The sequence below is a fragment of the Rhopilema esculentum genome, chromosome 2 (assembly GCF_057945365.1).
Source record: "Rhopilema esculentum isolate cy_ngs chromosome 2, ASM5794536v1, whole genome shotgun sequence".
NCBI lineage: Eukaryota > Metazoa > Cnidaria > Scyphozoa > Rhizostomeae > Rhizostomatidae > Rhopilema > Rhopilema esculentum.
In genome coordinates, this window is record NC_142816.1 from 6,770,667 (window position 1) to 6,786,543 (window position 15,877).

The 15,877-nt window shown below is 38.3% G+C and overlaps 1 protein-coding gene across 1 annotated transcript; it reads left to right on the forward strand.

Annotated features, from left to right (window-relative positions):
- The first annotated feature begins 13,950 nt into the window (after nt 1-13,950).
- On the forward strand, nt 13,951-15,087 carry LOC135695725 (5-hydroxytryptamine receptor 2C). The gene has a single exon (XM_065214901.2). It carries the CDS (start codon nt 13,951-13,953, stop codon nt 15,085-15,087), a length of 1,137 nt encoding a protein of 378 aa, XP_065070973.2.
- Nucleotides 15,088-15,877: the final 790 nt, after the last annotated feature.

Below are 15,877 nucleotides of genomic sequence, written 5' to 3' on the forward strand. Positions count from 1 at the left end.
GATAATCCTTAGAGCAAATAAAATTTGTCGAAAATCGTCGCTTGGCCTCCAACACATGTGATCGCGCAAACAAAATGTCTGCAAAACCTTATTTCTAGCTAATTCTCTTGTTTGATTAACCGTTACTGCGTCAAGCTTACAGCGACAACCGCTTATTACAAACGGCAGCAGGAATTTGGAAAATTGTTAGGGCCAACTTCTTTTGTTTTGTGATAAGAAACCTCGATTTTTCAAGTTTTGCGAAGTTGGTGACGTATTTCTTCGTCACTATCTCTAAAATGTGCTGCTTTTTTGAATATATCAATATAAGATTCTAACATACTGCAAACGCTTTTCTCATGATGTTTGCTATTTACAGCCATTTTTGCTGCTTTGCTAGTTGTCGATTTGCCCATCCTGAAACCTTTCCCTTTAAAAGAACGCTTAACGAACTTTTGTTGATCATAGTTGAATTTCCTACTTATGCCAAGCTCTTTGTTTCCCTTGCCTATAGATCAATAGTAACTAGATCAAGGCTAAGCATGATTCTCGTGCTTGTTTTGGCGATAAAGTTTCAGTTTTAGACCTTTCGTCTTTGAAAACGGTCGTAGCTCATCCTTCACTTTTGAGCGAAAGCATGTCGAGTTAAGCCTCGGCAAAACGGCTAGACATTTTCGCTGAACATGCACTGGATAAATGTCTAGCGTAAATGTTGCGTTGTTTTGCCACCTTGTCCAGTCCTGTTCAGCTATGTTGAGCGTTGTTCAGTAGATTTTGAAGGCCGTCAAAAATGTTCAGTGGACAGGATTAAATTTCTTTTGTTCATAGATGTTGTAGATAAAATGTCCAGTCGTTTTGCCACTCTAGTGAACATTGTTCAGTTGGCGCACGTGCAATTGATGTAATGGATTGAATTTGGCGCGAATTTCTTTACCATATTAAAATTGAACATTAATATTCAATTCGACGGAGAGCAGGAACAAGCATTTCATTAATAACGACGAGTCTTCTGAAGGGGTTAGCTTTAGTTCTGATGAGATAAGCGATGACAGAGAGCACGAGTACGGTGATTGTGATGAACATGGCAGGCCTAACTCTTCTTCACACGCAGTTTTCCCGCGTGCAGTCTTCCACAGTGCAAAAGTTCACTGGACAATGTTCAGTCGTTTTGCCACCACCGAAAGTTTCTGGATGTTCACACAATGAACAAAGTGAGCAATATGTCCGGTCGTTTTACTGGGCTTTACTCTTTTCCAAACAAAGCCATGGGAAATTAATGACTCGCTATAAGAGCCCAAAGAAAAACGCCATATATCACGAAATTTAGGAGAAATTCATGATATGCTTTGAACAGTTTAACACCCTTTGCACTGTCAGGAAATGTCCTTTTAAAACAGGGAATCCTAGTTTTTTCCAATTAGAAACGCCCATGACTAACATTTGGTTACAAAAAGGCAGTTTTGAAATCATAGAACCACTTCACGAAAAGTATTTGGCCAAAAAAATATTTACCCCTTCCCCAAAATTGATTGTCATGGCTTGATGACTTGAAGTCAAATGCATTTTTCAAAGCCAAAACCCAGACTGAAAACTGAAGAATTGTATCTGATAATCACCTTATCCCGCGAAGGAATTCTCTACTGTTTTTATCTCCTTCAGCTAATGTCATGAATTGGCATCTAATTTCGTTTGCAATTGTTATATTTATTTGTTATTAGCTGATTTAGTGGTTGAAATAATTTCTTGCAATGATAAATGCATAGATTTAATAGAAGATTCGTCTTGAAAGAAAGCAGCCGTTAGAGCACAGGTGTAAGGATTTTAAATTCAAGATAAACATTACTTCTTAGAGCTCGATTTCAAATTTCCTGACAACAAAAAGTGTGTTGACAGAGGTAGTATGAATAAGTGTGTATTCGTGGTTGCTATTATTCCCGTGGATGTCAAAGAAGAGAGCAGGTTTTACTATTGTTCGGGGAAAAGAAGATAAAGAATGAGATCAATGCATTTTATGAAATCGGTGAGTGATGCTAGAATGAGAAATTTTATGATTTAGGTATGAGCAGCTAACTCAACAAGTAGTGTTGAATTTAATGGAAACTGTTTATCTTATCTGGTGCAAAAGATTAAAAGCAGTTGCCCAAAGCTGAGTTAAAATTCCATTCGCTTGCTTTACTGCGTGTTCAGAAAATCATGGCACATCACGCTACAGCTATGTAATGTAAACAGAGCAATGGAGTAATAAAGCTCATTCAAAATTGTTTACAATGTCACTTTGTTCACTTGTTTTCTTCTTAGAATCTTGGTAATTTGAGTTGCAAACGAAAGGGCGAAAGTAAGTTGATGTAATGACTGGAAAAATCCAAAGCATTGGTTATACAGGCGTGATTGCGACAAGGTGAGAAACACACGTTTTGATTATCTTTAGTCTCTTTGTGTTCTATTTCCTGTTCAAGATTAGAATGATTTATGAACAGCTATTTGCAAAAAAAGAACATGTTCACTTTGTTGTTCGTGCAAAAGGACGAAGATAGTGGAGCCAAACATTATAATTCGCAAAGTATAATTCGCCACTTAACGCTAAACAAATCTTGGTCTACAACGTGTTTCTTTGCAACAATTCAACGGTTTCTGCAAAAGTTAGAAATCAGCGTTTGGCTTCGATTGGATTACCAGCACTCAACTTTAATTGCATCTGTGTAAATGAAATATGGACATGGATTAAAAAAGCGATGAAATACAAGTAAGTCAACAACATTGGCCTAGCTACGTTGGTTTTTTGGATATGAAAGATTCACTTGCGATTTCGTCGTGGTCTTTATCGAGGTTACAGTTTCTAGGCACTAAGGTTGCTGCTGTTGGCTTGGTGGTTGATGCTGTTGTTGTTGTTGTTTTTGTTGTTGTAATATTATATTGTGTTTGAATTCTGCCAAGAGCGATATTGGTGGAAGGGCTTGTTCAAAACTCATGTGGTCTGTGACACGAAAAGAAGGTAAATCAACTACTTAAGTTCAAAAGTAAAACTGACAATAATCTTATTGTCGGTTCACGTGTTAATAAATTGCATTTTCAAAACACCGTTTCAATAATGAAAGCAACGGTGCTCTGACTAATCAAATATGAAAAATTTGGGTCGCATTTGCGTTTAACACGCTCAATGTAGTAAACATTTTGCCTTGCAAACCGCTTTTTTGCAAGACTTGGTAGTTCACCTTGGACTACATGTGGCTAAGTTAAAGTGGTATTAAAGCATTAAAAAACTAAACACATACAAAAATCAACTTAACAAAAAGTTTTGTATAATGGTTGTATTAAAGCTATTTTATATTTTTCAATGAGTAGATCCTTGCAATTGGTGTTATGACCTAGGTTCTCTAAGTAAGGTCATTTATGAAGAAAATTAAAACAAAGCTTTTTCTTAAATTGTAAGAGCCTTCCATGACAGATGGAGGTAAAGGGCGGGTAAAAATATAAAAAGCGACTAAAAACGGTAGGATTTAAACCCCTCAGAAAGCGCCACGCTACACCCCTCAGAAAGCGCCATGCTACTCTCCCCAGAAAGCGCCATGCTACTTCTCCCAGAAAGTGCCATGCCACTCCCCTGAGAAAGCGCCATGCTACACCCCTCAGAAAGCGCCATGCCTCTCCCCTGAGAAAGCGCCATGCTACTCTCCCCAGAAAGCGCCATGCTACTTCTCCCAGAAAGTGCCATGCCACTCTCCTCAGAAAGCGTCATGCCACTCCCCTGAGAAAGCGTCATGCCATTCCCCTCAGAAAGCACCATGCTACTCCCCTCAGAAAGCACCATGCTACACCCCTTAGAAAGCGCCATGCCTCTCCCCTCAGAAAGCGCCATGCTACTCCCCCAGAAAGCGCCACGCTACTTCCCTCAGAAAGCGCCATGCTACTCTCCCCAGAAAGCGCCATGCTACTTCTCCCAGAAAGTGCCATGCCACTCCCCTCAGAAAGCGTCATGCCACTCCCCTGAGAAAGCACCATGCTACTCCCCCTAGAAAGCGCCACGCCACTCCCCTCAGAAAGTGCCATGCCACTCCCCTCAGAAAGCACCATGCTACTCCCCTTAGAAAGTGCCATGCCACTCCCCTCAGAAAGTGCCATGCCTCTCCCCTGAGAAAGCGCCATGCTACACCTCTCAGAAAGCGCCATGCTACTCTCCCCAGAAAGCGCCATGCTACTTCTCCCAGAAAGTGCCATGCCACTCCCCTCAGAAAGCGTCATGCCACTCCCCTGAGAAAGCACCATGCTACTCCCCCTAGAAAGCGCCACGCCACTCCCCTCAGAAAGTGCCATCCCACTCCCCTCAGAAAGCACCATGCTACTCCCCTTAGAAAGTGCCATGCCACTCCCCTCAGAAAGTGCCATGCCACTCCCCTCAGAAAGCGTCATGCCACTCCCCTGAGAAAGCACCATGCTACTCCCCCTAGAAAGCGCCACGCCACTCCCCTCAGAAAGTGCCATCCCACTCCCCTCAGAAAGCACCATGCTACTCCCCTTAGAAAGTGCCATGCCACTCCCCTCAGAAAGTGCCATGCCTCTCCCCTGAGAAAGCGCCATGCTACACCTCTCAGAAAGCGTCATGCCACTCCCCTGAGAAAGCGCCATGCCTCTCCCCTGAGAAAGCGCCATGCTACACCTCTCAGAAAGCGCCATGCTACTACCCCCCAGGAAGTGCCATGCCACTCTCCTCAGAAAGCACCATGCTTCTCTCCCATTATTTGATTGTTGAAAAGCACTGCAAGCCACATCTGTTGTGAAATCTGTCATCCTTTACACTTACCTTTGAAATTTTTATAGACATAATTTAAAGTCATAAACAATTTTGAGTAAAGGGGAATTTAAACACCTAAACTATGTCCAATGGCTGCAGTTATCATTTACGACGAAAACACTTCACAACTGCCCAAATTGTCATAGATATTCAAGTCCGTAAAATGTTAGCAGACAGCTGCGCAGGCGAACTCCACATCGGCCTGTGAAAGTTGCGGAGGAATTGTGTTTTACCCAGCTCGTTTCCCCTCCAATAATATATATATACGTCTTTAACTCATTCTTGAACGACAGCTGGTCTTTGGAACTGTAAGATCAAAGAACTGCGCTTAAAAGGGATTTTAGGTGGAAGCTAAGAATAGCCTTTTAAGTGTAGAAAGCACATTAACTTTGCCTGCATTCTAATTCTGAAGATTTGGACGGCTAATACTTGTAAGGCAAAAAGCTTGGAATTGCGGAAAGTCTAGTCGATTGAAGGATGCGAGGAACAAAACAAAATGCAGTGTAGTCTTTCAGGCTTTCTGACTGAGCGAATGTTGTTGTTGCTTACATGCATTTTCTAAATGTATCTTAGACGAACACAAAGCGATTGAGACAAGTATCTTACTTACTTGCAAATGTGGATCTTTCCTATTGATGTCAAAATAGTATCATTGAAAATTATCATTCTGGATATTTTAAAGATTCTCTATAAAACATTTATCCCAAGAATTAATGTCACAAAATCGGGGGGACTGTTAGAATGTTTCCCTTGAGCACTTTTGTGACCCCTCCTCCCAGATTCCCCTGCACTGGCTAGCCTTTCTTCTGCCTGCAAAGTTTTGAAACGTACTCATTTACCAAACATAGAAAATGCTTCTGAAATATTAATGAGGCAGTCGCCCATTGTCTCTCGTGTATAAAAGGCGACTTTTGCTCTTGACAGTCAGTCATCTTGCTTGATCAACAGTTGCTCACCAAACACCAGCCAACTTCTCTCGCCAGACTGCTGCAAAGTGACCACCAGATAAAAAAGATCTAAAGGTACGCTTTTCGTTATTTCTAGATTTTCAAAGTTGATGTCAAAACTTACAGTTTTGTATTTCAGAGAATTTGCAATCTAAATTTTATGATGATGAGGGGTTTTACGAATGTGGCTGGCAATGCCTTTTGTCGTCAATCGCTTTGAAAACTATTTTAAAATTACAGAAAATGATTTATTAATAATGAGCTGCTGGTAAACTTTCAACTTTTTCAGAATACACATCGGTTGCTGTTCTCATTTTCTTGAGTTGCTTTGCTGCAAAAATGCTCGACACGACAAGAAATCCAGAGTGAATCTGAATGCCTTTTTTTGCCTACTTTGATTTTTGCCTACTTTAAAGTAGCTTTCATTTTGCCAAATTATTCAAGCTCTAGTGAGCGATGCGAAGAAGCGATAAGTTTAATCAAGCTAGAAGAAAATAGGCTGGATTTATATTTTTCCAAGTTTTAAAAAATAAGCATGTGCATGCATTTTGTTATCATGAAATTTTGTTACACCGCTCTACTGTTACAAAATGCTTCTTCCTCGTTGCAAAATTTGCCCAGCTGATGTGTCCAACTGTACAAACAGTGGTCGTCTAATTTTATTAGCAAAGATCTTTTTTAATTGAATAATCAATATTAAAAAGCCGAAGGGCAATATTTCCGCACTGAAGCATCGTTGGTGTTTTTGAAGCAAACTTTTAGCTAAATTCCTTGACAAAGAGTTAGTTAGCCACCTAGTAGAAGTAGTATCTTGGGACACGAGCAAAATCTCGGGTTTGGAACTGGAAACTTTTTGGGCAGTTGTTGCGATTGCCCATTTTCTGGCATTGAATTAGTGCAAGGTGTTCTGGACTTAAAGCTCTAGAAATTTCTACGTTTCTGATCCGTTTTCTACAATAGCGCTCCTGGATGAACAAGCACTCTTCCACTTCTTGACGGATGCATAAAGATGCTGGGTAGAACTAGGTTGCATAAGAATGCTGGTTAGAACTAGGTTGCATAAGAATGCTGGGTAGAAGCAGCAAGTAGGAGCACAAGTTTCAAGAACCACATTTTTGAAAAAAAAACAAGCAAACTTTTGGGATTTTGTTTCGCCTGATAGCTCAAAATGAGTTTCTTATGACTCGTTGCTTTCATAACTCAAAATGAGTTTTTTATGACTCAATGCTTTCATAGACACGACTGAACTGCTGGACGTTTTCCAAAGACTAAGCTGTGACGCAACGTGCGCAGGTCATTATATAGAAGATGCCGTTTGCTTTAAATACTAAGTCGTTTTAGAGTACTTGAAATTCAAGATTACTTGGATTTGCTATGTCATGGAGCAATGCCCGGCAAAATATCGATAAACCAGTTATTAGTAAATCAGTTGACACACAACTTGGTTAATTGCTTACACTTTGAACGCCTGTCTCTGGAACTCGAATTCTGTACTCTCAGATCACATAAGGGGCAAGAAAAGCATATTTTTTTCTCCATCTATAATGCTTTTTGCATATTATTATTTACTTCAACTCATGCAAAACTCATCAATGCCATTACAGTTTGGCAGAAACGCAGTGAAGCTAAAACGTAAATCTTATGTTATACCTCTGATTGTACCAGTAGAAGGACAAAAGGCACATTCAAGGTGCATTTATTGAGTACCTTCTACGTGCATTGGACGGGTAGAAAAGTAACGAGCTTAGCTTTTGCATAAGGGAGCGCAGTTGAACATTCAAAATGCATGCTGGATGTAGCAACCTTTGATCAATGAATTGGAAAGTGGAGTAGAAGCTTTTCTATTTGCAGTAATATGCTCGCTTTTAACCAGTCTTGTTTACAGATGCAGGTCACAAAAGAAATCCACTTTGGCTAGGACTACGTATTCATTCTGCTAATATCCGGTTAATAGATATTTTTTAAAAGCTCCAGGCTACTTAAGTTCATAAGATCTTTGATAATTTACGTCATAGGATTTTAAATCACTTGTATGAAATATTTAAAAAAGCGGAGAAGCTTTCATGGATGGCGACGACATTCCATGTTCTGTCTTGAACTGAATCCAAATTAGCGAATGCAGTGGGCAGTCACTTTAAATCTGGCTCAGCTATGCAAATCCAAGAAGGATCATCTGGGCTCTTGCTTTTCACATTGACTGCTCGCTAACCTTTCCCAATTTCTGCACTCAGGTCTGTCAGTTTCGAAGCCCTAACGTTTCTGTACTTTGTTCTGAACGGATGTTGTTTTGGACTGCATATTTATTTTGCAACATTTATGTCATCTGGCAGGGAACAATGAAGATATATTGCGATGCAGCTGGCTGTCTGTATGTATGAATAAGAGACTACTTCTGATTACTTTTGGTGTATTTAGTTTAAGTGAAATGCCATCGTTTCCGGAATAGTTTTATTCGAATGAAATATTTTTTAAAGTACCAGAGCCAGAAACTAAAGGTAAACCAGGAACGGTCGAACACAACGAATTTTAATTTGAATAGAAGAAATCTCTATTTTCTCTGTTCATTTGTATGAAGATAAAACTTTTGCATCTGCAAAAACTTTGCATTTGAATAGAGTAATCTGCAAACTGACTCTCCATTAAATTGCATAATCTCCCGCAGTCTAGCAGGTTGAATTTTCATCCCTTGCAAGTCAACATCCCTCGAAAGCTGAAGTGTCACAGAAGAGACCAAAATGGTTCTTGTTAAAATTGCACATGGTTTTATCAAGACCTAAGGCTAAGCAAGTGATCAGCTTATTTTTATCTTCCACTAATTTTTTCTGAGTGCCAAGAAACTCATTTTTCTTATTGTTGGTCGATCGCTCTCGAGATGATCCTTCATCCAGGTCACTGGGTGTTCCACTGAGTGTTCCGGTCTTTAAAGTCTTCCGGCGCATGGGTAGTATGGCTGGATCAAAGCCCAAATATATTATTTCAAAACTATCTTTATCGAAAAAATATTTGACAGCATGGATAGTCTGAAAAGAAACAGGTTGAATAATTCATGAAGTGAATTGATAATGTAGGGCTGAAAAAGCTGTCCTTTAGTCTCAATTTGAAAAGAAATTGATAACAGGATGTTCTAAGACATAATTCGATGAAGATAACACCAACACCGTTCATTCCATCTATCAGGATTTTAGAAAGAAATGACAATCTAGCAAGTGTCTGACATCGCATCCCGATAGCTCACGCTTTAAAGAAGGTGGATTGGCTTGTTTGCTTCGATGATGCTTCACAGCTTAGTTGTCGGTATGTGTTGGATCCCACCAAATTCTTCTTTCTATTGTTCTATTAAGCATCACTCAGATACACTATGGTCTTCATACCATCTGTTCATTCCTTCTCATATTTTTTTCATTTTCACGCAAAGGTAGAGTTGTCACAACAGTTCTTCCGTCTAGCAAAAATCATATTACCTAAAAGGTTATCACTCTTTCTATTGCATGCTGAAGGTGGGAAATTAAAGAGGGACAGAAAGTTAGAATAAAGGAAAGAAAATGTAAGAAAAGAAGCAAGGAAGAAACGTAAGGAGAAGCGATAGATCGAAAGAAAGCAGAGATTATAGAAGGAAAGAGGGTATGAATATTAGAAATTGTGAATGGAAGAATGGGATCGCACTGCCAAAATATTTATAAATCATATTTACTTTTATCTTATTTTATTTTCTTGAACTTAATTATACTACCATACTAACAATTGTACGTAATACCTATTTATAGGTTAATGTACAGTAAGGAATAGATAGACAGATGGAATCAATGAAGGGAGGAAATTTGCTTAATTGTTTAAAGAAAACCCATAATGATTGAAAAACGTTGTGTCTCCTTTCTTTACTACAAAAACAAAAACTACACAACTGAAGATTAATTTTGGGCACCTTTATTTTTTCATTAGAGTTGCAACTTAATCAAAATGGTGATGTTAAAGCTGCTTTGTTAGAATTTTATAAAATTGATTCAAGCCAAGATAATCGAATTGCTGATGGTTTCAATTGGCTTCTGTCACGTAATAAAAAATACCGCCCTCAGAACTTAAAACAGAAAAAGGTTTCCATGGTTTAATTATGAGCTCCAACAGAACATCAGTTTTATTAGATGTAACTCAGCCAGTCTGCTTAATAACGATTTGTTATTTGAAGCAAAATCAAAAAACAAATTGGATAAAAACCACTGCATTTTATCAACTCATAGCCTGCTTTATCATAAAAGAGTTAAAAGAATACGTGCATCTGCAAGCTTTGCTGTAAGAAAAACATATTTGTTTACGTTTTGCTGATTAAAAAATGCCGGCTCTTCTGTTTTCTAAATGGGGAAATGAAACTGCATGTAAATAGAGATGTTGCTCCAAAATGCGAGGAAGCAAGATTTTAGCATGTTTTTCCCTTGATTTTGATTAAATGCTAGCCAATGAAATGTGTGAAGCAATTGTGATTGCGTTTAAAGTGGGTTTTGATCATTCCATAATAAAGCTGTCATTTGAAAATACACGGAAATGCAGCAACATGTCGCAATAAAGCTGCCTTTGCTCGACATTCCTCGGAGTATACGCTTTGGATAATGACCAAGTAGCTAATCGGAAATAAGAATTCAGATGCAGTTCTAAGATCGAAGTAACACGAGAAAAAGAACGGCGTGTTTGATTGGTTCCTATCGACGGTGATATCATGTTTGGAATAAAAGTAAATGATTCCATTGATAACAGAATACACAGTGAATAATTTGTTGCCCTAGCACATTGAAGAAGGGACTCTCTCTCTCTCTCTCTCTCTCTCTCTCTCTCTCTCTCTCTCTCTCTCTCTCTCTCTCTCTCTCGCTCTCTCTCTCTCTCTCTCTCTCTCTCTTTCTATCGCCTTATAAGGAACATATGAATTAATAACACTGGTTTGAAACTGCTGACAAATCAAACCGAACTCTTGTTGTCAGTTAGCCAATGATTTACTAAATGAAAGCAATTCTCGGCAATTCTAATTTGATTCTTGGATAAGGCAATCAGACAAAAAAGATCTGCTTTGCACCTGCAACAGGTTTTAACGAGAACTGATCTCTGTATTGCCATAATAGAGTGATTAACCACACTAGAAACAACGGAAAGTTACATGTTGTTTTACTGGGCTTTCCTATCATTCTATTTTCATGATAAAACACCACCCTAACTCATTTTATCAGCTTGCAATATTTGATTTGTTTTTTAGTTACTGATTCTCAAAACACACGAAAAACTAACGCGTTTTAATAATAACAAAGTAATTTAGTTATTTGAGTTAATTTGCATTGAAATAAAAGGCAAAACTTGTTTAACGATTCTAGATATGAAAATGGCTTTGAAAAAAGCAAACATTTTACGACATACTAAAAGCTTTTTTGTCTGACACTCCTCAGAGCATAAAACGTCAGAATAAGGTTCCGAAAGAACACGATGGAAAATATATACCCAGTTGTGGATCGAAATAGGCCAATCAGAAAAGTTTTCTCAGCAAACTGACTTTTATCTCAGCAAATTAAAAGTATACTCTGTAGTGCAGAAGAGGTCGGATAAACCTGAATGTCTCAGAAAGCCAAGAGTTCTAGATATTTTCATTGGAACTGCAGTTAAAAAGAGTAGAATGGTATTCTAGATAGATTAATGTTTCAAGTACGATACCAAGATTTTGTTTAGCACATGCAACTTGTTAGAGCTTTAGCACTTGCTTCTGTTCTTTCTAATTCTTTGCTACGACCCATCGTGTTCATATTAATCGATATTGCAGTCGGCAGAAAATGAATCATAGTTATTGGCCGATTCGATTTATCATGAAGTAACACTCGCGGCATAACATCTTCAACTATTCCATCGCTGCATACATTTTTGATCACACGAAAGCATATTTTTTGACAAAGATATTAATATAAGATCGTTCTTTAGATTCAATCAGTCATTTGCAAATGGGCTGAATTGTGTTACTACGCGACTGGTTAAGGCAGAAAGCTGAATTCATAATTCGAGCTTATCAGGAAATCGGCACCACACAAGTCTCGACATTGCAAAGTCTATTCTCTAGATCGTTCTTATTAGTTGCTTTTAGCGTCACGATAACCATTAACTCTTTCAACTTTTAGAGTCACGGTAATTTTTCGAATATTTTCTTAAAAATAGCTTTAGTAAAAAGATATAATCTTTTCTCCTTTACGAGAAAAGTCCTACGGCTAATAATGCTTGTATTCCAATCCAACAGTGACCAAAGCTTTAACAATTTCCTAAACCATTTCTATCAGATTTACAACTACATTTTGTCATTGACAGGAGAGCACAAAACTAAAACTGTTTTTAGTAGCTCTAAAAGATGTCACTGAAATCGTGGAATGAGCAATGATACGATCGTGAAATTCAGTCTTTGAATTACATCACTTGAAACAAGAAGATGAACTTCGATGAAGAAGAAGACTACTCTTTGAAATTAAGAAAACAAACAATCTTTAAGAGATGAACATTTTTGCTTTCAGCTCGTTCAATGAAAAGTCCTCTTGCCCTTCAAAGGCAGTCAAAGTTCCTTGCAAACCCATAGCTTTGTTTACACAGTAGCAACAAAGCCAGAACATGCAAATGCGACTCATAGTAATCGGTGCATTAGAAGTCACCTGTTGGAGGTTGGGTCATACCTAATCATTTGACAAACGCATATGTCACGAACTGCTGAATCAAATTTAGTTTTGCTTGAAATCTACAAACCAAATTATCTTCAAAATCAAAAGTAAAACAAAGACGTTTAAAAGTAAGAAAATTCATTAAACTTGGAAAACAAGAAGTTTTCATAGCAAATGTAGTTTGCTGGATATTCACAGAATCATATCTTTTCATCCCATTTGCAGTAAAGCTGTTTTGGAAATTGTGCAACATCAATATTCGAAAGCTTATCCTAAACTTTCAAAGACTTCTGTATTTTCTTCGACCTCATGCACCATGAATATGATTTAAGCTTCTAATATTAATAAAGATTGTCTTTGTGCTGTCTGTGAAATTGGCTAATGACTATTAAGCAGTTTTTGTTATTTGAGATGTTGAGATGGTACGATCGAAAGCTTTTGAAGAAGGAGAATAGTATTTGGGTTCATTATTGACACAGGATGACCTTACCCAAGTTTCGTGACTTGTTGCAATTTTGAAGATTTTTCAACTAGGTCCTTTAGCAAATGTCACATCTAAAGCCAACTTTGATCTGCGCAAAAAAGGCTCACATTGCTTTCAATGCTTTCATCGTGTTGCTTTCAATGCTTTCAGTTTACTAACACCTCATCAAGGAAATTTGATGCTACTTTCAATCATTCAACATTGCATTATTTCAATATAGCTTTTTTCTCCCGTTCTCCGCATTCTGATGTGAGACTTTCCATAACAATTTGTATTCGTGCAACTAAATTCTATAAGTTTCTGCTAAAAACGCAATTTTGAATGTTTGAAAAGGAACAAGAAGGCATTTTCACAGAAGAACGCTACCCTCTCCTCACCTTATCTAGTGGTTGCCTCTGAATTCATAAGGTTTGACAGACTAGTATCAATCCGCAAAATTACTGAACAAGGACATGCAATCCTATTGGAAAAATGAAAGAGCCACAAACAGTTAGCAATACGCACGGTATTCATCGTTTTGTTTTTTATTTTCTCTTTTAGGGCGCACAGAATAGTTTCTCTACTTGTATTCTAAAAAAGCGTATTTTGTTTTGTAGGTTTTTATATCTCTCGTAAAAGAAGATATTGAAGAGATAACCTTTACTGGAGTTTTACCGACAGCTGCAACAACGCTTCTGAAGTCTTCAAGCCACATACGACTTCAAAGTGGGAGGTGTGGTGTGGTATGCCTCAAGTTTGGCTTCCTGACTCTGTCTGATGAAGACATTTTTATAATGAAGAGCAAAGAAAGGAAAGCAATAATTATTTGTGCTTGCAACTATCGACCTAAAGCTTATCGATAAGTGATAGCGACTTTTAAGCGTCCGCAGTGATATCATAGCTGTTGTTGCCGACTCTACTGGTACTAGGAAGAACGTTAATTGAATAGTTTCGCGATCAAACGTCTGATTGCAAGCAGTTCATTCAGTATTCAAAGAAGCCAGTCATATGAAGAGGCGTGTTGTGAAGTGACTGCAAACATTTCTCCCAAGAAGAAAACAGCCAGTGCTGCTCTCGCTATTGAGGATTAGATCGCTGAAAAACACGATGGCGTGTGTTGCTAAGGAGAATATTAACTACATGGATGGCTTTTTGCTTGTCGTCATTCAAATAATCGCTATCTCTGGAAATAGCTTGTTCTTTGTTGGACTTATAAAATTTCCATCAATGCGAAACACCACGAATATTTTTCTTTGTTGTTTGGCATCAGCAGACATTATTGTGGCACTTGTTCCAATGAGTGTTACATTTGCTATCTATGCCTGTAATTTTGGTCCTAGAGATCAAACAGACCTTCTTTATAAAGATGTCACACTTACCTATATCATACTTGACATAACATGCGGAACAGCTTCCATTCTTTCGCTAACAGTAATCGCAATGGATCGTTATTTCGCTATTAATTGGCCCTTTGTACATGAACGTGTCATCGTACCCACATTGGCGGCATGTGCTGTCGTAGCAATTTGGCTGATAGCATTCACAACAAGCTTGATCCGCTTAGACGAGTCATTGCCAAAATCGCACATTTTGTTGTCAAACATTCTTATTTCCTTTGGAATTCCGCTGGTGGTTATGACATATTGCTATGTAAACATCGCTGTGATCGCGCGAAGGCAGTCGATACGCATTGCGCAACTTACCGCAGCAGGACTATCATCACAACGCCGGTCGGAACAAACGGAGACTGAAACAACAAACATGGAATTGTCTGGAAGAAATGAAGCCAAGCCTGATGTGGAAGGATCAAACAACTGTGCCATTGAAGGAAACGAAGAAGAAAGGAAGTCGAAAAAGGATACAGTATCAAAAACTATGTCGACGATTAGGAGAGGAACAGTCCATGCAGTGACACGGTTGAAAAAAGTTGGCAAAGAGCTGAAAGCTGCCAAAACATTGGGAATCGTAATGGGCGTATTTATCTTGACATGGACACCGTTCATGAGTGTAAACATAATCTCTTACATGTATTGCCATCCCTACACTCCAAAATGCAAGGAAATGCTGTCGTACAATATGGTGAAGTACTTAAAATTGCTGCACTATGCATCAAGTGCCCTAAACCCGTGCTTATATGTGCTCCTGAATCGCAAATGGAGGGATATATTCAGACAGATGCTCTGCTGCGGCACTGCAAATAGGATTTCTGGGGAGATGCGAACTTCATTGGTGGGAGGCTGGTGAAGAGAACTGATAGACAAAGTTGTTAGTATTGGCACCGCTACACCTGCTCTGTAATGTAATGCCACTACAATGTTACTTCTACCAACCACCAAAATGCTTTCAAACTATCATAGCGGAATGAAGTTACAAAGGCTGATGATGTCATTTTCAGGAAAGAGAAGAATAAAACAAGAAACAAAGTAAAGATACTGCTACTAGGTGTTGTTGGACCGTTTAACAGCTTTGTTGCTTGCAAGATAATGTAACACAATTTACTGCTTAATTTTGACGTTGCAATTAGGCTTAAATGCAATTTTTACCATTAGTAATTGAGTTGTTCAGCATTCTGCTGTTAAACAATGTTAAGTTGGTTTTCTGTAAATGTATCTAGTGTGTAGATAGCTAGTCTTGAGATGACGTATAAATAAGGCGCAAAAACATTTGAAAAATTGCTGCTTTCGCCAGCTCAACAAAGCCCACCAATGGAAAGGATTCGAATCCAATAATCTTGTCAATGTCAATATTTTTCCGGGATCAACTCCTGCGCAGAGGTGATACATATGGACAAACTAAAAGTAGCAAGATGCATTATTGCTCAGATCCTTGGGTTTTGAAATTCTGCTTCACTTGTATTTTATAGAAATGCAGTTATAAAAGGATCAATAACGTAGCTAAATGTATTAAGTAAGCAATCAATATTTCAAATATTCATGACAGTTATATCTGTTGATGTGTTTGCGTCACATACTAGTTGGATACTCTTACATTGTATTGTTGCTCCTAATGTCAGCGGTAAAATACTGAATATATG